Source organism: Delphinus delphis, chromosome 5 (assembly GCF_949987515.2).
Source record: "Delphinus delphis chromosome 5, mDelDel1.2, whole genome shotgun sequence".
In the NCBI taxonomy this organism is placed as follows: domain Eukaryota; kingdom Metazoa; phylum Chordata; class Mammalia; order Artiodactyla; family Delphinidae; genus Delphinus; species Delphinus delphis.
Window position 1 is genome coordinate 44,419,207 of NC_082687.1, and position 25,169 is coordinate 44,444,375.

General features: G+C 36.6%; 1 protein-coding gene across 2 annotated transcripts in view; it reads right to left on the reverse strand.

Moving 5' to 3' along the window:
- The window catches only part of BMP2K (BMP2 inducible kinase), a 119,561-nt gene that overhangs the window by 18,898 nt on the left and 75,494 nt on the right, over nucleotides 1–25,169 (reverse strand). For both annotated transcript variants that reach the window (XM_060012295.2, XM_060012294.2), the window contains exons 8-14: nucleotides 19,033–19,136; nucleotides 17,526–17,605; nucleotides 13,103–13,263; nucleotides 7,652–7,836; nucleotides 6,150–6,248; nucleotides 5,068–5,252; nucleotides 2,471–2,628 (exon numbers count right to left, since the gene is read on the reverse strand). In XM_060012295.2, the coding sequence (XP_059868278.1) occupies nucleotides 2,471–2,628; nucleotides 5,068–5,252; nucleotides 6,150–6,248; nucleotides 7,652–7,836; nucleotides 13,103–13,263; nucleotides 17,526–17,605; nucleotides 19,033–19,136 (972 nt within the window). The remainder of the gene's footprint in view (nucleotides 1–2,470; nucleotides 2,629–5,067; nucleotides 5,253–6,149; nucleotides 6,249–7,651; nucleotides 7,837–13,102; nucleotides 13,264–17,525; nucleotides 17,606–19,032; nucleotides 19,137–25,169) is intronic.

Sequence of the window (25,169 nt, forward strand, 5' to 3'; positions counted from 1 at the left end):
AGGTCTTTTGCCCATCGGTGTAATTTAAACCCTTATCAAGTAGATCAAATATTAGATACCTTATTGGTTGTGAGTGAAACGGGTGCTAAGATGACTCAATATTACAATAAAGTCAAATCTGGGAGGAAATCTTTCTAAACTATATTCTATACTTTATTGATTTCTTTATAAACTTTATTAAAGACATTTCAGCTTTTTTGAACCCCATTACTATAACTATCAATTATTAAGGGAAAACCAGACATTTTTCCATCTCTTTCCATGCTGTCATACATCACTTCTGCTGTTGATGTGTTTGCCCACAAAGCCCCTTCTATTTGGTTTTTTTAATTGCCAGCTGAGAAACCTGACAGTTTAGATATAATTTTTAAATGCTGGTTATAGAGCAATAACCTCAGGAGTCAGAGCCCAAAGACTTATACAGAAGGTGAGAAAAGCAGAGGTGACATTTATGGAGTGCCCAGACTCTTTAAAGACATTATTTAATCTTCTTGACAACCCTATGAAGTAAGCATCATTATACCCAGTTTATAAATAAGTAAGTGAAACAGCAGTTAGGTGACTTTACAGAGGTAAACCTAGTTAAATGACTTGGCCAGGTATCAGAATTCACGTTTTCTGGTGCTATGTGCCAATTTCAGTACACTGTCCTTGTGACAGTGATTTCAATAGCTCGGGGACCATCTAGGCAGTTTCCCGAATGGCTGAGTTGCTCCATGTCTGACCTCCAGATAAAGTTCCTCCTGCACTGACATCTGGAACTTAGTATCTTTCCATATCTAATGCTGCAATGAAGTCTGAACTCTCTTGGCATACACATGTGTATACAAACACATACACAAATTACACATGTAATCAGACTTTAAAGTTTGAAAGCAAATAGCTGGTTAAGAGTTTTACATGCTAAATCCAATTTTTATGAAGTTAGGTATACATGAATATTTGTATGCCATTCTTGCCTATGCAAAGTAACTAACACTTGGGTGTCACTACAAATTCTAGGGAGCTTAGAATAACATTTTTATAAGGCACAAAAAAATGTGAATACTTTACCCATTCCATAAATTGATTTATTTTTTAAAAACAGTGGGGAGGGGAATGTTCACCCAAAGAGTAGAAAACACTGATTTAGCAAACCTTAGTTACTATCCTGGTCAGAATACATTAAAATGAATATCTTAATTTTCCCTTTTGCTTTAAAAATAATTCTGTAAATTACAATGATTGGTTACCCCCTGTATCTCCCTATCACCTCCCTAAAGGAAAGAGATATTTTACTTCCTTTTTTAAATATCTTGCTTTGGGGACCACTCAACATAAATTGTAGGAAAAATGCCAAACAAAAATGTTGTAGTTTAAAACAAATTTTTTTAATAAAAAAAAAAATGTAAGATTGGTTTTACCAAAGTCAACAAACCTTTATTAAAGGCTCAGAACTCATTTTTATATCTGCATTTAATCAATTTAATTTTTCATAATCATATAACCAATATGTAAAATACCAATTTAAATTCCAAACAACTATTCTTACATGAATTCAGGGCATTTACAAACTTTATATAAAATATATACCAATTTGGAACAAAGTACTTCATCTAATTAATGTTCTCATAAGGCCAGTTACCTAAAATAAAATAGAAACTAGGAACTATACCTAGGGACCATCAAGACCCTCTTTTCACATGCAAAATGGGGAAACACACTGGACACACACATGCACACACACACGCCCAAGACTCAGAAACCTGACAATTATCTATAGACTCTCCAGGAGTGAGCTTTTTGCTACTGTTTTGCAACCTCCCCAAAATACTCCATACATACCTTTTCCAAAAAATAACTTCTAAAATATGTATAGCGAGACTTGACATATATATTAGGTAGTTTAAGATAAGGCAATGACTGCAAGTAAAAACATTGAGATATCTGATTTAAAATGGAAAAGAATTTATTTCACTTTTGCCATACCAGGACAACAAGGCAGCCCGTTTATGTCACCACTCATTAAAGGGACATTACAAAACATTAACATAATGTAGTAGCCATGTTTTCTTTCAGGCACTTTCAAAGGGCATCTCAGACCCACAATATCTTCTACTGAGTGTGCAAGAAAACAGAGCTGCAAAATGATTAGTAAGGCAAGATACTAATCTCTCCCTTTTTATTTGAGCATTAATTTTCCATTTTTTGGAGATTTCTGAATTAACATTCAAAGATATGCAGTATTTAAGTGCTCGGAATTAGCATATTATCAGCAATCTTGGGTTTAACAGCTACTATCAAGCAATTGATTTCTAAAGCACACAATATAGTTTGATAGTATATGTAAAAGAAGATGGCCTGAATTTTGCCCTCAAATGCACAAAAAGAATTTTCTCTTTACCATCCCAAAACAGTCTTTGGCCTTGCTGAATAATTATAGAGCTGTTATTTTACTGTGAAGCAAAATAAGCCTTCAAGTGTCCCTTACTTGATCTTAGAAGGTCAAATTCTCTGTCCAACAGTTCCTCTTCTGTTAACTTAGAGAAATTATCCTCTCCAAAAGGATTCCACCCTGACATATCAGGTGGGTTACTGATGTTCTTCTGATTTGTAATATTTGCAACTGCCTCTTTATCAGCAACTGACCTAGAGTAAAAATTAAGAGAGGAAAAAAATACATTATAATTGAAAATTTTAAAGTTTCCTAGTTCATACTTTATAAACACTTGGAAAAGCAGATGATTTTATTATGATGGAGGTGGCAGTAAGGGCATGGATTGGAAAGGAGACCACATGGGATTTGAATCACCTCCATAAAGGTCACTAGCTGTGTACCCTTGGGCAAGTTCCTTAACTTCTCTAGGTCTCAACTTCCTTATCTGTGAAACAAGAGTAGCAGTATCCACCTCATAGGGTTACTGGGAAGATTAAATGATTTAATACATGTAAAGCAGAGAGAACATAAATAAATAAATAAGCACTCATTAAATATTAACTATTATTTATCATAGTGAATAAACCTTAAAGTGAAAATCAGTTCCCATATCAAACAGTATCACTCTAAAATCACTACTGAATAAGGTGATTTTATGTCCTGTTTATGCTGAGAGACATCACAATAATTTTCCTTTTGACAAAGACATTCTCTACATAGCTACCAACAAAAGGTGAGCTGCTAGAATTGCTTTATGAATTGCCTAAAACTAGAGGAGGGTTATTTTCTATATAATAAATTATTCGTGGTGTTTAAAATATCTATAGTCTTCCCTGGTGGCGCAGTGGTTGAGAGTCCGCCTGCGGATGCAGGGGACACGGGTTCGTGCCCCGGTCCGGGAAGATCCCACATGCCGCAGAGCGGCTGGGCCCGTGAGCCATGGCCGCTGAGCCTGCGCGTCCGGAGCCTGTGCTCCGCAACGGGAGAGGCCACAACAGTGAGAGGCCCGCATACCGCAAAAACAAACAAACAAACAACAACAAAAAAATCTATAGTCTGGAGCCTAGGACTACTGGTTCTATGAAATTTATCCAATAGGCCTCTTGGCTTTTAATAGAAGATGAGAGTTTAAAGCCTTCTTAACCTAAGAATACCTGGGTACCTCTCCCTCAACCCAGCCTGGAAATACAGCATAGGCACGAGGCAGTATAACAAAGTTGTCAAGTTCATTTAACAATTCAGATCCAGACCTTCTAACACCGGTAGTGGAGGGAGAATCTCTATGTGCTTCTAAAGAAGTATCTCAATTTTGCAAGCCTTGACTCATCCCCTTAAATTCACCTTCCCCTTGGGAGCTCACTTCCATTGCCACCACACAGATCTTGAAAGGGAAGAAAGGGCAAAAGTTGCCCATTTAATCCCCTAGCCCAAGCCCCTTCAGTATAGTTGAGCCAAGAATGGAACGTTTGAACACTCACTGAAAGCTAGAATTGGCCAACTAGTAGATAGTCTTTCTAGTAAATATAACTTAGGTATCTTAATAATAAATGTAATTCAGTTTAGAACCCACTCTAGGAATGCATCAACTGCCTCTGTATGAAGGAATCCCATCTCTAATTCCAAAACTACCTTCAAGGACTTTCCAAGTTCTAGCAACACAGATAAGAGAGGTTAAAACTCAAAGAGAAATGGGCATGCCCCTCCTGCCTGTCAATGATCCTTTTACAACTTTAGAATTCCCGATCTGAATCATCTTCCTCCTGTTCCTGGAATGAATTTATGGATGCTTCTTCGCAGACTGTAACTCAAGGGAGGGTGTCACCTTAACCTACACTTCAAACACGTGTTAAAATACGTCTGCAAGTTCTTTGACACTCCTCCCTTCAAAGGGTGGAACCAAATTCCCCTGCCCTTGAATGTGGGCTAGATCTAGTGATTCAGATAACAAATGAAATATGGTGGAAGTGCCAACGTGTGACTTCTGAGACTAGATCATAAAAGGCATCAAAGGTTCCTCCTTGCCCTCTCTTTTGGACCACGTGTTCTGAAAGAAACCAGAATAAACAATTCCTTGTTCAAAACAGTCTTTGATTTTGCCAAAGAGAATACTCAAGCAGCCTTTTAGAGAGATCCATGTGACAAAAAACTGAGGCCTCCTGCCCAAAGCCATGTGAGTGACCTTACAAACAGATCCACCAGTACCAGGCAAGCCTTCAGTGGACTGCAGCCCCAGCCAACATCTTAATTGTAACCTCATGAGAGACCCTTCCCTGGTCATAACCATACAGGTAAGCTACTCCTAAATTCCTGATCCAAAGAAAGTGTGTGAGATAATAAATGTTTATCATCGTTTTAAACTACTAAGTTTGTCAAACAAAGAATGTCTTAACATATAAGCTAATAATTTTCTTAGCCTTAAATGCTGCTGGATGTTGCTAAGCCTTATTTGCAAATAGCCGTTAGCAGAATTAACTGATGGAAATGGAAAGAAGGATGGAGATGCAAAGGGGTCAGGAGAGAGGACTAGTAAGAGAACAAAGGGAACTCTAAGATGGGCTCTAAATTAATTCAGGAGCCACTTAGTGACTCTACTCCATGATAACACCCACTGCCACAATAATTTCCTTTGTATTCAATGGAAAAATACTTGCCTATTGGCACTATAAGAGGAGTCCATTATGGTTCCAACCTGAGCTGGAAGTGATGAAGTGTAGGACACTAAGGCTGGTGAGAACTCTTGAGGGGAAGTGAGATATTCTGGTGATGCCTGTTGTTGAGACTGCTGATGTTGAGCTAGCATTTGCTGCTGCAAGAAAGCCTGCTGATACTGCTGCATCTGAAACAAAAAATGCCGTTATACAAAACAATGCTCAAGGTCACTAAAGCACTGTTAGCATTGCCCCTATTTACTATGCTCTTTCCTTTTCACACTGGCAACAAAATCAGAAACATGAAAAACAATTTTTATCTGAAGGAGCGGCTCGCTACTAGAAAACTACAAGGTGAAATAAATCTAAAGGACTCCCCTGGTGGTCCAGTGGTTAAGACTTTGCCTTCCAGGGCAGGGAGAGCGGGTTCGATCCCTGGGGGAACTAAGATCCCACATGCCTGGCGGCCAAAAAACCAAAACAGAAATAAATCTATTTAAGAAGTTGTTTAACTGGACTTACTGTGGTGATCATTTTGTAATATATCCAAATATCGAAATACTACGTTATCTCAGGTAGACAGTTTCAGGTAAACGAATATAATCTTATGTCAATTATACCTCAATTAAAAAAAAAAGGAACTGGAAAGTTAGCGTCACCTGGCAGGATTCAAAAATTCTCCTTTAAATAGTTTAATAAAAAATGATATGGTAGTTTAAAGTCACTTGGTATAGCAGTTGCTGTAAAAACAGGTCAAACTATTCTCTGAAGCAAATGCAACTTTCCTTTGGGTTTCTTTTCTTTTCTTTTCTTCAACAGACATTTGCCAAATGAGAGAGACATATGACAAGAGATCCTGGGTAACCAATCATCTCCTTATACTATCAGATAAGATGTGCCAGATCCACGTTCAGCCCAATGTAAAGCTGCTTGAGAATACATATCTGGCTTTGATAAAATACATGTTAATAAACTAAGGAGTTGATTCTGAATTATTAAATTCTGAATAATACAATTCGTACTGTGAATTCCAACATTGGAATGTATACTCAGAGAGAAATCTCTAGAAATTACGTAACGCTTACCATTGTAGGATACTGTGATGCAGAAGGTTGCGGCTGATATACTGAATGCATTAAAAACTGTTGTTGAAGTATCTGTTGCTGTTGCACTGCATGTTGATACTACAATTGGAAAAACAAACTCATCAGTATTACTCATGCCTTTTTTGTGCGAGAACCTTTTTTTTTAGGTATTGATCTTACCATAACAATGACTTGGGTACTCAATAGTCCAAACACTAATGTAAGATACCTATAGTCAGTAAGTGACTATAACTTAAATCAGCTTATTGGAATTGGTTTCAAAATTATCAATGAAACATAACAGATTCAACTAAAACCATCTCCAGCACAGTTTAAGGATGTCTGGAAGAAACCTAAACCTAAACACGTTTACCAGCTAATGAAGACCCCTGAAGTGACTTGTGTCCAGGAACCATTACAGTAAATTCCCAAGATCCTCTGTCTCCCCTTCAATGATATCTTCTGGCCATCCAATGGCACCCCTATTTAACTATCCTCCACTCTGGGTCTATCAGTCAAGACCAGAGGACGGGGTACACCCATGAGAAGTAGCATACATATAAACTGGCTCAAAAATAGTTCAGAAAATGATGGAAGGATGATGATGACAGTCATTAAATTTAAAATAGTTTAGTGCTAACTAGAGATGCGCAGGTTCTGATGAGGCAAAGGACAGACTAGAACTTCAGGTCATATTTTTCTATGTCCCTTCCAACTGTAAATGCCAACCCTACACACACACACACACACACACACCCAACAAAGGCAAAAAAAGAAAAAATAACAAAAACCCAAGACAATATTACTTCTGAAAGTCTTAGTATCACCTTTCCAACAATAACATTATTAGGCTATATATATGAACTCAAAATGTAACCTGAAAAAGATAATATTCATCATAAATTGCAGTACTTATTTGCAATGCCACATGACTGGGTGAACATCGTTTGCTTCAAAAAGCCACGATACAACCTATTACAACAGGAGTATTCTTGAGTATCTCACAGAATGCAAATAAAATATATATTCTTTTTTTTAAATTTTTTATTTATTTATTTTTGGCTGCATTGGGTCTTCACTGCTGTGAGAAGGCTTTCTCTAGCTGCGTCGAGTGGGGGCTGCTCTTCGTTGTGGTGCTCAGGCTTCTCACTGCAGTGGCTTCTCTTGTTGTGGAGCGTAAGCTCTAGGCATGCAGGCTTCAGTAGCTGTGGCATGTGGGCTCAGTAGTTGTGGCACACGGGCTTAGTTGCTCCCTGGCATGTGGGATCTTCCCGGACCAGGACTCGAACCCGTGTCCCCTGCATTGGCAGGCTGACTTTTAACCACTGCACCACTACAGAAGTCCAAACTACATATTCTTTTAATAATCAGGAAACTGAGCAAAATGTTTACTCCAATCTACAGTTCAAAGTACCCATGATACAAAAGGGAATTCACTGCTATTCAAGAGCGGCATGAATTCCACAACAGTACTTCTGTATCTCAAGTAACGAAAGAATCACCTGCTGCATATAAGCATCCTGAAGTAGCTGCTGTTGCTGCTGAGGATGACGATGCTGCAGATGAAGCTGCTGCAATCTCCAGTCTCCCTGCTGTAACTGCTGAAGTACTCGATGCTGCTGTGGAGGCTGCTGAGTGGGCCCCTGACCCAGTAAAATCTCAGGGCCATTTCCAGGTCTCAGCGCTCCTATAAGAGGTTTCCGAAAACTTACATTAACATACTCATGACTTCAATAAAATGGCTGCATTTCAAAACACGCATTCCAATAATCATTAACCAAGGCATTCATATCCTCATCTTATAGAAACTTCCATGTGCGTATACTCTAAAGGAATTATTTACTATAATAAAAGTACCCATGAAAGTTAATTTTGTCAGTTACCACTCGTGAACAAGTCAACATCTCAGAAACACTTAATCTTTCACACTTCATCTCTCCATGAACACACCAACCATGCCAATTTGAAATGCTCCACATTTCTCAACTGTATCATGCACCATCACGAGTCTGCATCTTTGCTGACATGATTCTCTGTCTAAAATGCCACTTTCCACCCACTGCAACTCTTCTTACCTTTAAAGTTTATCTCAAATCTCTCTTCCTTCTTCCTTCCTTTAGTGCTTCCACTCAGTTTATAAAGTTTCTTTTTGCCTTGCACATATTAATTGTTTACATGGTTATTTCCTAACTGAAGGATGGGGTGAAGACTTATTTATTATTTCTTTTAGTGCCCCAAAGAACTTTTTACATAACAGATGTTCAATAAATGCTGCTGTAGTGAATCTACTAACACTGTCTCCTAAACAGGCATTTTTTTATAAGCTTTATAAATTTTACCATAGGAAAATCCTGTGAATAAACTTTTGAAATAACCGAAAAAGGATGAGACAGACAACTTCAAAAAGAGGAAATTCAATATACTATAATTTCTATATTCTCTTCCAACAAGTTACCATAAATTCAAATATGACTCTTTAACCCTAAGGGGAGAAAAGGACGGAGAGTGCAAGAAGAGAGAGAGAAGGATTCTTTTTCATCAATGTTAATGTCTTCAAACCTCCACAGGCCTTAAGAATATACAGTGCAGAAAAGACAGTCTCTTCAATAAGTGGTGCTGGGAAAACTGGACAGCTACATGTAAAAGAATGAAATTAGAACACTCCCTAACACCATACACAAAAATAAACTCAAAATGGATTCAAGACCTAAATGTAAGGCCAGAAACTATCAAACTCTTAGAGGAAAACATAGGCAGAACACTCTATGACATAAATCACAGCACAATCCTTTTTGACCCACCTCCTAGAGAAATGGAAATAAAAACAAAAATAAACAAATGGACCTAATGAAACTTAAAAACTTTTGCACAGCAAAGGAAACCATAAACAAGAAGAAAAGACAACCCTCAGAATGGGAGAAAATATTTGCAAATGAAGCAACTGACAAAGGATTAATCTCCAAAATTTACAAGCAGCTCATGTAGCTCAATATCAAAAAAACGAAAAATCCAATCCAAAAACAGGCAGAAGACCTAAATAGACATTTCTCCAAAGAAGATATACAGATTGCCAATAAACACATGAAAGAATGCTCAACATCATTAATCATTAGAGAAATGCAAATCAAAACTACAATATGAGATATCACCTCACACCAGTCAGAATGGCCATCATCAGATCTACAAACAATAAATGCTGGAGAGTGTGTGGAGAAAAGGGAACCTTCATACACTGTTGGTGGGAATGTAAATTGATACAGCCACTGTGGAGAACAGTATGGAGGTTCCTTAAAAAACTAAAAATAGAACTACCATACGACCCAGCAATCCCACTACTGGGCATATACCCTGAAAAAACTATAATTCAAAAAGAGTCATGTACCACAATGTTCACTGCAGCTCTATTTACAATAGCCAGGACATGGAAGCAACCTAAGTGTCCATCGACAGATGAATGGAGAAAGAAGATGTGGCACATATATACAATGGAATATTACTCAGCCATAAAAAGACACGAAATTGAGTTATTTGTAGTGAGGTGGATGGACCTAGAGTCTGTCATACAGAGTGAAGTAAGTCAGAAAGAGAAAAAAAAATACCGTATGCTAACACATACATATGGAATCTAAAAAAAAAAAAAAAATGGTCATGAAGAACCTAGGGGCAAGATGGGAATAAAGACGCAGACCTACTAGAGAATGGACTTGAGGATACGGGGAGGGGGAAGGGTAAGCTGGGACAAAGTGAGAGAGTGGTAGTGTATATATGGACATATATACACTACCAAATGTAAAATAGTTAGCTAGTGGAAAGCAGCCGCATAGCACAGGGAGATCAGCTCGGTGCTTTGTGACCACCTAGAGGGGTGGGATAGGGAGGGTGGGAGGGAGGGAGATGCAAGAGGGAGGAGATATGGGGATATATGTATATGTATAACTGATTCACTTTGTTATAAAGCAGAAACTAACATACCATTGTAAAGCAATTATACTCCAATAAAAATGTTAAAAAAAAAAAACACTCCACAGGCCTTAAATTCAACACCTCTACGAAAATCGTTTTATAACTATTTCTAATTCTTCCAATTACAAAAAAATGGCATGTTCATTTTAATTATTCTTGAAAATGTTTATAAAAGTACAGGAAGAAAATTAAAACCATAATTCCGCCACACAGACATAACCACGATTAGCCTTTTAAGTGTATTTATTTCCAGTTGGAAGAGTATTAAAAAGTTCAGCTCCTGAGCTATACATTCATCTTTTAAGGCCCTGATGTCTAACTGGAGAACACTTTCAGCTGCAGGTGAAGCGCAATCACAAGCCAATGAGCATCATGCAATAACTCATGGAACTCACCTCTCACCTCACAAACTGTGACTTCTCTTTAGTGTTATCAAGCTGAATAGAGCTCCTTGTTTCTCAAGCCAAGCCCACAGAGCACCGGAGAACTCCCAAAAAACAACACTACAATCCTACATGAAAACCATGCTTCCGAGTACATCATTAAATCCTCATACTATTATTCCCCATTTTGCAAATGATGAAATGAAGGCTCAGAGAAGTTCAGTAAGTTCATGAGTTAAAGACAAATGATAAACTGGAAGAAAATATTTACAATATATTTGGCAAAGAATATTCAGAATACATAAAGATAAAATCTTCAGAGCAATAAAAAGTAAATAAAAAACAAACAATCTCATGGAAAATTGCAAAAGACAATTCACAGAAGAAAACAAATGGTCAGTAAACGTGAAACAGTACCGTTAATCAGGAATATTAAAATAAAATCAAAAATGTTTCACCTGTCAATAGGGAAACATTTTTAAAAAAACAATACTATCAAGTGTTGGTAAAGACAAGGTGAAAGGACACTCACACCTCGTTGGTGCTGTAGCATAAATTTCTGAAGTCTTCTTTGGATGGTAATTTGGCAGTATCTGAATAATTTTAAATGAGTGTACTTTAATAGCTTCCTCAGAAGAATGCTGACATGGAAATCAAGTGTTCATTATATAGATGTTTACCACAACGCTATTAATAATAGCAAACATTGGAAATAACCAAAAAAGTTTTATAAACTATCGTACATTCATATGATGGAATATCACATACCTATTAAAAACTACATGGTAGATCTACATGCACTGATATGCAAAGCTCTCCAAAGTATATTAGGTTTAAAAAAAATCAAGTTGTAGAGAACTATGTATAGTACGAATCCATTTGTGTTTAACCCAACGTGAATTATTTATATCTGTGTATATGCATGCAAGAACATAAAAAAGGACTAGGAGGGTGTATACCTAACTGCTGCTAGTTTACTCTGGAAAGAAAAAGAATGGGGACTTCTACATTGTTCTGAATGCTATTGTATTGTATGAATATATTTTAAAATTTTATTCATGTGTTACTTTTTTTTTTAACATCTTTATTGGAGTATAATTGCTTTACAATGGTATGTTAGTTCCTGCTTTATAACAAAGTGAATCAGCGCTGCATATACATGTATCCCCATATCTCCTTCCTCTTGCGTCTCCCTCCCTCCCACCCTCCCTATCCCACCCCTCTAGGTGGTCACAAAGCACCGAGCTGATCTCCCTGTGCTATGCGGCTGCTTCCCACTAGCTATCTATTTTATGTTTGGTAGTGTATATATGTCCATGCCACTCTCTCACTTTGTCACAGCTTACCCTTCGCCCTCCCCATACCCTCAAGTCCATTCTCTAGTAGGTCTGCGTCTTTATTCCCATCTTGCCCCTAGGTTCTTCATGACTTTTTTTTTTTTAGATTCCGTACTTTTTATATAAGATTTAATGAGAAAAGCAATGTTAAGAGATGTACAGGGCTTCCCTGGTGGCGCAGTGGTTGAGAGTCCGCCTGCCGATGCAGGGGACGCGGGTTCGTGCTCCGGTCCGGGAAGATCCCACATGCCGCAGAGCGGCTGGGCCCGTGAGCCATGGCCGCTGAGCCTGCGCGTCCGGAGCCTGTGCTCCGCAACGGGAGAGGCCACAACAGTGAGAGGCCCGTGTACCGCAAAAAATAAAATAAAACCGAATAGCATCTCCAACCCAAACACTGAATGCTTACCATGAAACAGAATTTTCCTAGATACCATACACCTTGTTATTTACTCTTTATAATAGGCAGAATGGCTGTTTTCCCATTTTACAGAAGAGAACAGTGAGTCTAAGAAATGGTAAAATGGGAATTGGACATAAAAGACTTCAAATTCCCCTTTTGTTCCCTTTTCCCTTTCCCTATTCCTCCATCGGGTATGCCTGATCACCACAGGCTTATGTTACATCAGATAACATAAATGTCTTCCTTGAGCATATACTTTACCTAATAGTAGTAACAGTAGTTAATAGTGAACATTTCTTAAGGACATATTATGTGGCAGGCATTATAGTATGCAGTCATTTAGTCTTCACAACAGTCCCATAAGATAGGTACTAGTATTTTCATAACACATATTACTAAAAAATAGGAGAAATAGGACTCAAATCCAGGTTCTTAAGACTCAACATGTAGGCTTTTAACCATTAGAGTATCCTAATTTAAAACATACTAGTTGAAAACACTTTAACATTAAAGCTTTGTAAGCCTAGAGTTTCAAATTCCTCCTTTCCAATACAATATAGAATTTTCTATACTCTTGAACTTTAGTATCAACCTCGAACCCTACTAGTCGATGACTCTAGAGATAAGCAGGTTGTGAGCTTTTCATACCATACTTTTATACTACCCATACCTTACTTTTGCTGACAACATTAGGAAAACAATTAGGTGGGTTTATTAGACATTAGTAGCTTTATGTTTCTTAAAGCACTATGTGACATATCTGCTTCACAACAGTAAGTCTGCCAATAATTTACATTTCTAGGAAATCGAGCCATAAAAGGTTTATGTAAATTAACTAAAAAGGGGACGAGGTTGGCAGAGCTGTATCACCTTTTGGTCTGTGGTTACTGAATTCACCAGGAGCTGGGACTTTAACAGGTATTGCTGAACTTTGAATGGTCAGCACACTAGGAGTGGCAGTAGTAGAATTCGCCTTTGGTCTCTGTCTTGGTGCAATTGAGGTTTCTGTTGGTCCAATGGTATCTGTTATTCTACAACAGAAGAACACATGTCATTCCAAATACTGGGATCATTTCTAACTTACTATTTGTTCTATAAAGGATCTATTTCAACAGATGCATATTTATTATTACTGATGGTCATGTTCGTCCTCTTGGCTTCTTCCTAAGTCTCATTTTCAAGTACTAAATGTTTAATGAAGATAAGGAAGTAAATAAAATAAACCTAACCAATTTCCTTAAGCCAGATTGCTACCACTTATAGTCTGCCACCGGAGCTGGCAAAAAAGGAGTATAGAATTGCTCTTAAGGAGATAAAATAAAGGAAGCAAACAGAAGTCTTCTCAATAAGGTTTTGGACAAAACAGAGCCAACTCTCTAAACCAGTCAGAGAAACAAAAATAAGAAACAACAAACAACAGGCTCCTTTAGCTTGGACTCTTGGCTTAAGGAAAAAAAAAAAGAATAGGGCCTAAGGCATGCAAAACAAAAGAAGCCAAAACTTTTAACTGGTGGAGCTATCAGCTCACATTCAGCATCTTAAATCTTTAACTTTGCTTTACTTAAAACACTGAATGGAAATTATATAAAGGTTTTCCCACTAGGACTTAGTTTAGGCCACAAATGTGAGTGGTCAAGTGGAAAGCAGTTTTGAAAGCAAGAGACACTAAATATAATTCAAGAAGACACAGACATTTGCTTTTCTCTTTCAAAAATAGCCAGGAAAAATCTTTAACTTACGTATTTATCAACTCTGCTTTCTATAAATTCAGAACAAAAAACTCGAATACTTCTTAATAGGGTCTATGCTCACTTTTCAAAAGGATTGCAATAAAATCTCTTTATCAAGTTCCCTTAGCACATTTTCAAAATGATCTGACGCTTAAAAGTTTTGCATACTTATGATTTATCAAGTACACATCTGCGGCATTTAGAGGAAGTCCAGTCTATCATAACTGCACAGGACTCTACAGTTCTTTCCTCTATCTGGAGATACCACAAGAGGGAGCCCTCTCAACAACTATCTTTCTCAGAAAGAAAGGATGTGAAATTGAATCAAAAGATTTTGGAAAATCATAGAAATGCACTGTATGTGTGCTGTTTTCTAAAAATAACATTTATGTTTTACACGGGATGGGGATGGTACAAGTCATACGAAAATAGAACTAAAAGGCTATAAAAAGATCATGTATACATGTAACCAATTATATCTCATTTAATCTAATTATTTATTGAGTTCAAATTATGGATATGGCACTAAAACCAATGCTGTACTCCCTAAACTTAAGTAGTTTGGGGGAAATACTGTATACAATCTTTCTATTTGCCTACCCATTCTTCATTAAGTGGGTAGTATATAGGCCAGACCTCACCCTGCCTTGTTCCTGTTCTAAATAGCTCCATAAAGGATTCACAACACACGAGCAGGGCAAACCTCTAAAAAGCATATTAAAAGTTCTGCAGACTTTGTTTAGTCTAGTGTTTCCTAACTTATTTCACTAATGTACCAATATCTATTATACAATTACTGATATCCAGCTAATAGGGCTCAGTCTTCAAAGAATTTACAGCCTACCTAGGAAAATATGGCACATGTTCATGAAAATATAATAAAATATAAGACAGAAAAAGTAACCAGCGCTAAGCTAATACTGTCAAGAGTTTCATGGAGGAGTAATTTTACCTTTAACCTAACTTGGCTAGAGAAGGCGCAGGTGAGAACTGGAGGTTAAACATAAATGTGATTTCATCAGACAGTAAAAGAAAGTAAGCGGTCTATGAAGAAATGGGAGGAGAATGCCTGGACAGATTCAGCAAAGTGAAAATACAAACTTAACTAAAATGAAAGAACGAGTAATTACTGACATCAACACTGCTACTGCAGCTTCCTTTGCACTATTGTAGCAGACAAAGAGCTGGTTTTTTGCTTCCTTTCTTTTCTTTTCTGCTGACTAGCCTGAACAATCTTCCTAAAATACACTCTCTTCTCTTAAAATCCCTCAGTGTTTCCATCTGCCAGGGCAGTGATTCTCAACCCTTCCATCTTTAAGATATAAATCATATAAGTTTCACATGCGTAACAGTCCCAAGAGCAGATGCAAATTTTGGGGAGGTGGATGGGGGGTTTTAAGAAGTGAAACAAAAAGTGCCACTGACTGAAGGCAGGGCAGGCAGATAATATCCATAAAAGCTTTAAAACATGTAAATAATGATACTGGCTATTTAAAGATTCCCCCTCCTCCCCTCTCTGGAAATATGCCTTTTACATGGAAAAAAAAAATGATTTACAACTTTTTAACATTTAGAATTTTTCAACTTCTTTACTGATACTATCAATAAAAAATAAACTTATATTATTGACCAATAAGCACCAATGAACCCTATTTTTTTTAATATACATAATGTATAGATTTAACATACTATGACTAGCACTGTGAATTTTAGTTAACTATGTCATTAACTATTTCATTTCCTTATAATTGTATAGCTGTAACGTGTCATGGTGAAAAGATATTCAAAGCATTACTGTTCAGCTGACTCATGCTTTTTAAAAAATTTGTATCTACTTTCTTAAAGATTTAATCATTAACAAAATAATTATTTTAAAATATAAGTAACAATAAAATTCAACTGACAAGTCCTACAATAATTCATAATGACCACTCAACTATAACAGCAGTTGCTAACTACAGCTATGTCATGGGTAAGACAGTCAGTCATGCTGGATTCCTGCAAGTTAGACATCACATTACTCCTTCGTCTCTTACTCAAAAGAGTATTTTAAATTTAAGTGAATGAAGATAATGTTTTTAGAGTGATGCCATATTTTTTTAAAAAAACTAAGTCATTCTCAAGTGATATTTCAATAATTTACAAATAACAGATTATTTATAACACACCTGACAACCAAGTTCCAAATAGTAGAACTGACTGCAAAGTTGAAAACTCACCGGTCTAAAGGCCAAAATCCAAATTTCTCAGCATGACATATAAAGTTGCTCATGACTGATATTTACCTACCCCCTCCTCATCTTCATTTCCCACCACTCCTGTACATGTGCCCTTATTATGCCCCAGCCTTGTAGTTTCACAAAGGCTGTCCTCATCGGCAATGTTTGCCTGCTATGGTTTCACTGCCCATCATTCCGAGTGACTAGACTATTCATCCTTCAAGAAAAGAGTCCAGCAACTCCCACCGGATTCTTCCTGTGCTCCTGTCTTCTTTCCCTTCCTCCACCCTCAGAGCTGCCTGATATCTATCAAGGTGTGACTGTTCACCCGTCTATCTTCATTTGGATCAGAGCTCCTTGGAAATAAACACTGCTGCTTTTTCTTTGTGGTCTCAGTATCTGTATCTTGAATGTAACAAGTGCGTGACAAATATTTTTTATGTATTTTATGTCAAATAAAATACTTTGCATAAGTAAAATACAATACAAAAAACTGTGGCCAAGAAATCTCCCCAAATGTAATATTACGCCTGTCTGATAATGTAAAATACAGTCCTGCTTATTAACTTTTAAACTCAAAAAAGAAAGCACGAGAAAAATAAAAAAAATCAGTCATTAATTCAATCATTAGTCAGATTTAGGTCTTAACCTATGTAATTCGTATCAAACATTAATGTAGTAAAGAACTATAAAAATTATTTAAGGGCTTCCCTGGTGGCGCAGTGGTTGAGAGTCCGCCTGCCGATGCAGGGGACACGGGTTCGTGCCCCGGTCCAGGAAGATCCCACATGCCGCGGAGCGGCTGGGTGGGCCCGTGAGCCATAGCCGCTGGGCCTGCGCGTCCGGAGCCTGTGCTCCGCAACGGGAGAGGCCACAACAGTGAGAGGCCCGCGTACCGCAAAAAAAAAAAAAAAAAATTATTTAAAACATTATATTTCTTTATCAGTCTTAAAAGTATTACCATTATAACCACTCATTATAAAATATACATAGCTATTTTTTCTTTCAGTAAATTAAACAAAATCATACTAGCTATTAAGTAAAACATAAAATCTCATAAATTAGTTGCCATGTGACGAAATGACAACTTCCCCCTGTAAAAGGACCCAGTGTAACATCAGCAGTTACACAATCACTTCGTGATTGCTGAGAGGTAGCAGTTCAAGTGCAACTGCTGTCAAACCCTGTTATATAAGAAAGCTTATTCTGTACTTCCAATAAGGAATACGACACTTTTTGTGGGTGAAGATGATATTTAATGAATGACACTTGCTAGGATTAAAAACAAGAACTGTCCTCTTTTTTCTTAAATGCCTTTTCAAATTTCAGCATAGTTTTGCCTACCTGGCTTTTATTTGGCTTTTCCTAGAAGCTGCTTCACTAGCAGTCATCGGTTCAGGAAGAGCTGAAGGAATAGGAGAATTCTTGGAAGAAAAAATAAAACTTTTCATTTTAGTTTTTATTTCAATTGCAGAAAGCTTTACTTAAACACTACAGATACACTCTTAAATTTTAAAAGTATTGTCTGTGAGACAATCTCTTCACCTCAGATATCTATAAATTGTTCACATATATTTGCAAATATCAGTGCATGTTAAACAAATGTCACTTTCATATTTGTGTTCCACAGAAACCCTTGGAAAATAAACAGAACAACATCATTATATCCACTTTACAAATGGGTAAATCTTGGGTATAAAGGATTATATTACACTTGTAAATCAATGACTATTTCACACTCTTTGGAAGAAGCAGCAAAACACCAAGCACATGAATACCGTGTTGTTTTACATACTGCAGGTAATTTTCATGACACTGCTTGTCAAGTCTAGAAAACAAGAGGAGAGGCTTCACTCATTTGTTTATCCTCTATAATGTTTGGCTTATAGTAAGTACTCAATAAATGTTTGCTGAGTGAAAAGCTAAAAATCCAGGCAAATGTCAAATAAAGCTACTTTCATTACAAGAATGTTAGTAATGACTTTCAGCTTCAACCAAGAATATATTATATTGACATAGTAAGAACTTCAAAAAACAAAAAGGAAAAGGTACCAAATTCCTTCTTTTTTCTCAGTGGGGTGGATTAAGTTATACACAAAGGAAGCCTATAAAACAAGTCAGGCCAGAATGATCTTCACAATGTTGAGAACAGCTTAAAAATCACTGATGATTCTAGACTTTTATTAAAATTAGCAGACTCGCCATATACCGTTAATCTGATGTAGTTAAGTATGCAGACACCAGATACAATTCAAAGCCTTTGCATGGTAATAGCTATTACCAACTCAGCTTCCCTGCACTAGACACTGGGTTTTACACTTATTATTTCTAATCCTCATAATTACTATCCCTGTTTTACAGAAAAAGTAACAAACTATTAAGTAACTCCCCAAAATATACAAAATCAGTCACTGATAAAGACAGAATTGAACCCAGTTCTCTGCATTTACAACGCCTATGCTCTTTATGCCAAAGGTAACCAAACTTTAGGGTGCTTAGTGTCTCAGTAATTTTTCATGACACCCGGCCCCACCCTGCTCCCCAAAAATCTAACAGTCCTGTTTTTTCAACAGTTAGGCCCAAACAACTTAATAATAGTAGTTTGTGCTGTATCAGACAGAGGTCACTGTGTTTCCCTCAAACATGCAAAACATCCTGCAGTGCCCTCAATCCACTGTAGCTCCCCAGAGCACCACAGTACATAGTTTGGCAACTGTAGCTTTGTATCAAAAATACTAATCACAAACATACCATGAGACCACTTGTCTTGAAACAAGTAACTCTGAAAGTATATATATCCACACAGATAAAATGTGTTTTAAATTCATATCCTACTTGCAAAACTACTTACATTGATGTTGGAGACTGGACAATCCTTTTTGGCAAATTTAAATGCAAAATATGACACTTGAAATATATCGGGTCTACGTTCTGGATCTGGTTCAAGCATGAACCCTGCAAGAATAGATCAAAATGTTAAGACGTTTCATTGAACACGGAAGCAATTAGGGGTACATTAAAAGGATAAAATAAATATATATATATTTCCATTCTAAGAGCAGTGATGATTCCACCAAACTTTGTTAACGTATATAGAAAACATTAGAATTGCTATTTTATACAATATCCCAAACTAAAGACAAACCAGTCCTAGAACAGTTCTGTACTGAAAGTATGAACGACAAATATGAGTATTTTTCTGGGACCCTAACGCAAAAGAAAAAGTAAGTTTAGTGAACACTGGGGAATTATCCAAAAAAGTTCCAGGGCTGTAGTAGGGGTCCTTATTTTCACTATTATCTAAAATATCTCTACTAATTTTTAAGTGCTCCTAAATCATTTAAGAGAAGACTGAATTTGTATGCATTATAGTCTGTTTAACAAAGTAGTAGAGGGTTGGCACTATAATTTTCCTAAAACATGCTTTCTTCCCACGCTGATGATAGCAATATTCATCATAGTTCTGTATTTCAACATGCTATCCACATCATGTTCAGAAGTACAAGCATAATTTCGTGGTTCTATTATGAACAGATTTCACACCAACCCTACAGCATTGCTTGGAAGGCCTGACCTTTCTTCTAACCAAAATGACCACTACCACTTGTCAATTTCTTGAACTACTTGTTAATTTACAATTTCACAAGAAGGCTGACATTTATACTCAATTACATATGTAAAAAATCCATATTTTGTTAAAGCAGTCTTCATATTCTAACGCTGCTTCATTGATTAACTCTAAGTTCTCATCTTATTCAAATAATTTTTAAACCTATCTGCAATGTAAAATTTACAGCGTTAATTAGATAATATTCTAAAATGTACTAACAAAATTATGTACAGAGATATCAAGGTATATAAACAGCTAAATTAAAATTATAAATCAAAATGAATTAAATCTACCTTTCAAACTTAAGTAATATTTGAACAATGTGTAATACATCTCCAACAGCATGATAAATTTATTTGCTAAAAACATGGTTGTTTGGCAAGTGACACTAAGCACATACAAAAATTTATTTGGGAGATTCTGGACTCGGTTTATTATATTCTGCATATCACTTGATTTTATTTATTTAAAAAGGCTAACAGATATCACTTACAAAATTGATATTTTACTATTGTATCACCATTGTTAGAAATAACTCAGAACATTTAAGTCTAATATTTATTAATGCATATTCAACTTCATTCAAATCCAGAAAAGATCTGAAAAATCTACAAGGTTTATTTCATCCTCCAAAGTTATATTTTATCTTGATACCAACAGATATTACATGTTTTAAAAGTAACAACAGTACATGATATGGGGATAAATTTAAACAGACTTTTACCAATGTGGGTAGAACTGATAACATCTCATAAGCAAACAAAAGGACCTCTAACTCCCCTGGCTCATGTTTCCATGTGGGAATACATCTTCTGGAGGCACTTCCGCTTGCCGAACTGTACTGATACCATTTATGTGACATAAAATCAGCCTAAAAGGTCATGACTAGCATTTGTTTTAGTAAAGTAGAATAGAAAACATTAGAGTGCATTACTGTAAGTATAAGCAATGTTTCAAGAAACTTGTTTTATGTGTATGTATATGTAAAATGTATTTTTTACCATGGATCACCGTCAAGCGGTTTGAAAACCACTGTGCTAGTGACCTCTCTCTATTAGTATAATACAGTCCTCGCCAAGGGAAAGACAGTGATTTGTCTAATTTAGACTAGAAGAAAAGAAATAGGCACCTACACGTGTCCATCTCTGTTGCTCTTTCTTTCAACAGTTTATTCTCAGGACATGTATGTTCTCTACAGAACCATGTTTTGCCAAGTGGCCTACTTCTGTGGAAGCAGTCCATGGTTTTCCAACATTGTCTATGACTCTGTGAGAGTATATTTGGGGGTTGTATATGCATTAATAGGCCCATTTGGCTTCAGAGTCCCTTCTGCAATCTGCTTTGTCATTTTATCTAATGAGATCCTGTGCCCCATCTCTAATTTGGTTCTAAATTCAAAGTATAAAGAGGCTGAAACCCACAGTAGACCATGGTTACATTTTTATCTCTGAATATTTTTATATTGAAGGTTATCAGCCATTTAAAAAAAAAGAAAAAAATCTCAATAAGGCACTGTTAAAGCACTTAATAATGTAATTTTTCAAACTCTCCAAAAGAATGGATTGCAAAATGTACTCCTAGATTACTGAATGATGTAATCTGGAGTGTAGAGGTATCAGTTCTAATCCAGCTAAACACTGGAGCATATCTACCAAAAATGACAATTTCCATTTTTAAGTAGTTGATCCAAAGCCATTTTCTCTCACAATAATTAAACCTCAAGTCTAGTGTTTTATTAACTCCTACTTCATGACAATAAAACCATTTCATCTATAGAAATATGCTCCTGAGGAGAAGGAGTGGATTAAGGAATACATGTGTCTAATTCATCCAAAAGTGAATCAAGTAATTAAGTTTTGTTTTTGTTTTTGTTTTTGTTTTTTTGCGGTACGCGGGCCTCTCACTGTTGTGGCCTCTCCCGTTGCGGAGCACAGGCTCCAGACGCGCAGGCTCAGCGGCCATGGCTCACGGGCCCAGCCGCTCCGCGGCATGTGGGATCTTCCCGGACCGGGGCACGAACCCGTGTCCCCTGCATCGGCAGGTGGACTCTCAACCACTGCGCCACCAGGGAAGCCCCCTAGTAATTAAGTTTTTTAAAAAAGACAGAGAAGCTAGAATACACCCTTGTTTACCCAACTTAATACGATCATGTGAGTCAGCACAAGACCATTCCCATTAACCTTGATTCTACTGTAAATATAAAATCGACCTTTAAAAAGTAAGCCATAATAGAAATGTAAGGATATTTCTCTGCTCCTCTTACTTGTGTGACTCTTTCTATTGACACAAATATCACTAACTCAACCTAAGAACACAAAACAGTCTCAGCACTGAAGGTACTATATGACTAAACCACCACAGTATTTCCAACTCATGTATCAGACTATCTGATAAAAATCACTTGCCCAAGGCAACTGAATTAATTATGCTTATTCTAATTTTGCAAAGGAAAGTACACCATCCATGCATATTCTAGCAAAAGGAGCAGCTAAAGGAGCAGTGGCTGCTGCAGCACAGCAGTGGCCAAGTTAACCCTACGGTTACATCGAGGACGCACACCAAAAATTAAATGAAGTAGTTTCCATTCAAGTTACCTAAAATGATGGATCCATACTGGGTCCTAAGTAAAAGTTAAACCAGCATCTCTAATCTAACAGCTCAACAAATTTAACAGGAAAATACTTTGGACAGAGGTCTCAAAAGAATGTTCCTGCTTAAAATTTGTTAATATTTTTTCCTTCCACAAAGACACTTTTTCTCTCCCACAGACTTCCAGCTATTACACTTATAGTAATTTACCTGAAAAGAGAAATACCCACTCTAATTTTGCAATCATAAATACTTCAAGCATTAACTTGTTATTTTTGTCTGTTGACCTATGGAAAGTATTATAGAAACTTACATGTTAGGCAAAGATGTTCTACAAACCTTATTCTATGGACTGTTGAAATGAAACCAAATTTAGCAGCTAATTAAATAAATGTGTTCAATCATAATGTAAAGACTAATGGCACTATAAATATGCCAGGATAGTATATTTGGGATAGCCCTGGTAGCTGTTCCTAAAAGTTATTGATCACAGCCCTCTCTTTACATCTCCCCAAATGGTAACCCAGAGCCAATGACTGAAAACCTTCAAGGAAACCCTATCTTAATCTCTGATTTCTTTTCAAAGGTACATTAAAATGTCTGAGATTTTTTTCAACAAAAAAATATATAGGAAGACAGTGGGTGAAGAGCATAAATGAAGCAAGATTGGCCATGAGTTGATAATCACTGAAGCTGGGTGGCAGGTACATGATAAACCACTGCACTGTTCTGCCTATATTTATATGTATTTTTTAACTTCCATAATGAATTTTAAGTGTATCTAAATAAGCAAGTTCCTGGTTTCCCACAGAAAACAGGTATTAAAATAAATGTATTTATTATCAAAACAACAAGAAATAACAAGTGTTGGTAGAATGTGGAAAAAAGGGAACCCTTGTGCAATGCTGGTGGGAATGTAAATTGGTACAGCTACTGTGGTAAACAGTACAGAGGTCTTTCAAAAAGTTGAAAATAGAGTACCATATAATCCATCAATTCTCCTTCTGAGTATGTATCTGAAGGAAACAAAAACACTAACTCAAAAAGATATCTGCTCCCCCGTGTTCACTGCAGCATTATTTACAAAAGCCAAGATATGGAAGCAACCTAAGTATCCATCAATGGATGAATGGATAAAGAAAATGAGAGGCATACACACACACACACACACACACACACACACACACACACACACACACCATGGAAATATTACTCAGTCACTAAAAAAAGAGAAGGAAATCTTGCCATCTGCAACAACATGAATGAACGTGAGGGCATTATGCTAAGTGAAATTGGTCAGACAGACAACAAATACCATATGATCTCACTTAAAAAAAAAAAAAAGACAGATACAGAGAACAGACTGGTTCATTATATATTATACATCACTATTTCATGCACAAAGTTAAGAGTTAAGAAAATTAATCTTAGTAGTTACATTTAACAGTATATTCTGGAATATATGATAAATTATGGTAAACGTTTGATATCCAACCTTAACCTGAAAAACCAAGTTTGGCTTCAAAGCATCCAAAGAAACCTCTGCAGGGAAAGTACATCCTACTTAGTATCTGACAGCAGATGCCCTGACCCTCACCCAGAAAATCAAAAATTAGGTTAGCTCAGGAAGAATTATAATGACGTCAGTAGTAGTGGTAGTGGGAGCTATAGTAGTAATAATGATAGTAGTATTAAAGGCCATCTCTTTCTGAGTACTCACACATACTAAGAAGCACTTCTCATAATTCATTTAATTTTCACAATAACCTTAAGAGGTAGGTCATTTAATATGCTCATTTTAGAAATCAAACTGAAATAAATGGAGCTGCCCCGTATCCTGTACCAAATAGGTGACAGAGCAGATGCAAGCCTAGGCCATTTGGCTCCGGAGGCCAAATTGCTCTTAATCTCCACAATGTACTTCCTTAACTACCATAACAGAAGCTAAAAGAAAGGTGAAGCAACCAGCCTTCTGTTCACTCATCAAAACTATTCAGTAATCCCGTTAGTTATGCTTCTCATTCTCCTCTAAATATTCTCTAAGTTCTTTTCAACTCTTAGATCCAAAAATGCAAAGTGATTCTCTCCTCATTGCCGCCTGCAATCCATCTCCATTACTTGTCTACTGGAAAAGTTAACAGAAGCTAAGAAGGAAAATTCTAAATAATTGCTACTTTTAAGAAGTAAAGTCTGCAGAAAGTTAATAAACTGAGCTTTGTGGACAGTAGTTAATATAATTAACAATTATTATCATTAATATATTAAATATTACTATATAATAATAACTACCCTTGACCAAACTGGTGATAATCAAAAGTATATTCAAATACTTATATAACCACAAACCATACAGTTTTAACAAAGATTAAGCATGGCTATTTCATTTTCAAAAATCTTGAATCATATAAAATAGATGTAAACAGCATTAGTAAATCTATTCATACTAAGAAGATATATTTTTTAAATGTTTTATCTTATAAATAAATGTGGGGCAACTACATTGTATGAATAGACAGTTGGCAATAAAAAGCTTCACTTTCAAAAACTATGAGCACAGCTAGGTAGTTTCTTGTTTCTGAAGGTAGAATTTACTTGAAAGCAATGTAAATCACCAATTAGTTTATTATAAAAGCAGACAGAGGAACCTAAATAGGATAGTGAGAAACAGGCATGGTCACATGCGAAAAACGTAAAAAATAAAATTGCAGGGCTTCCCTGGTGGCGCAGTGGTTGGGAGTCCGCCTGCCGATGCAGGGGACATGGGTTCGTGCCCCGGTCCGGGAGGATCC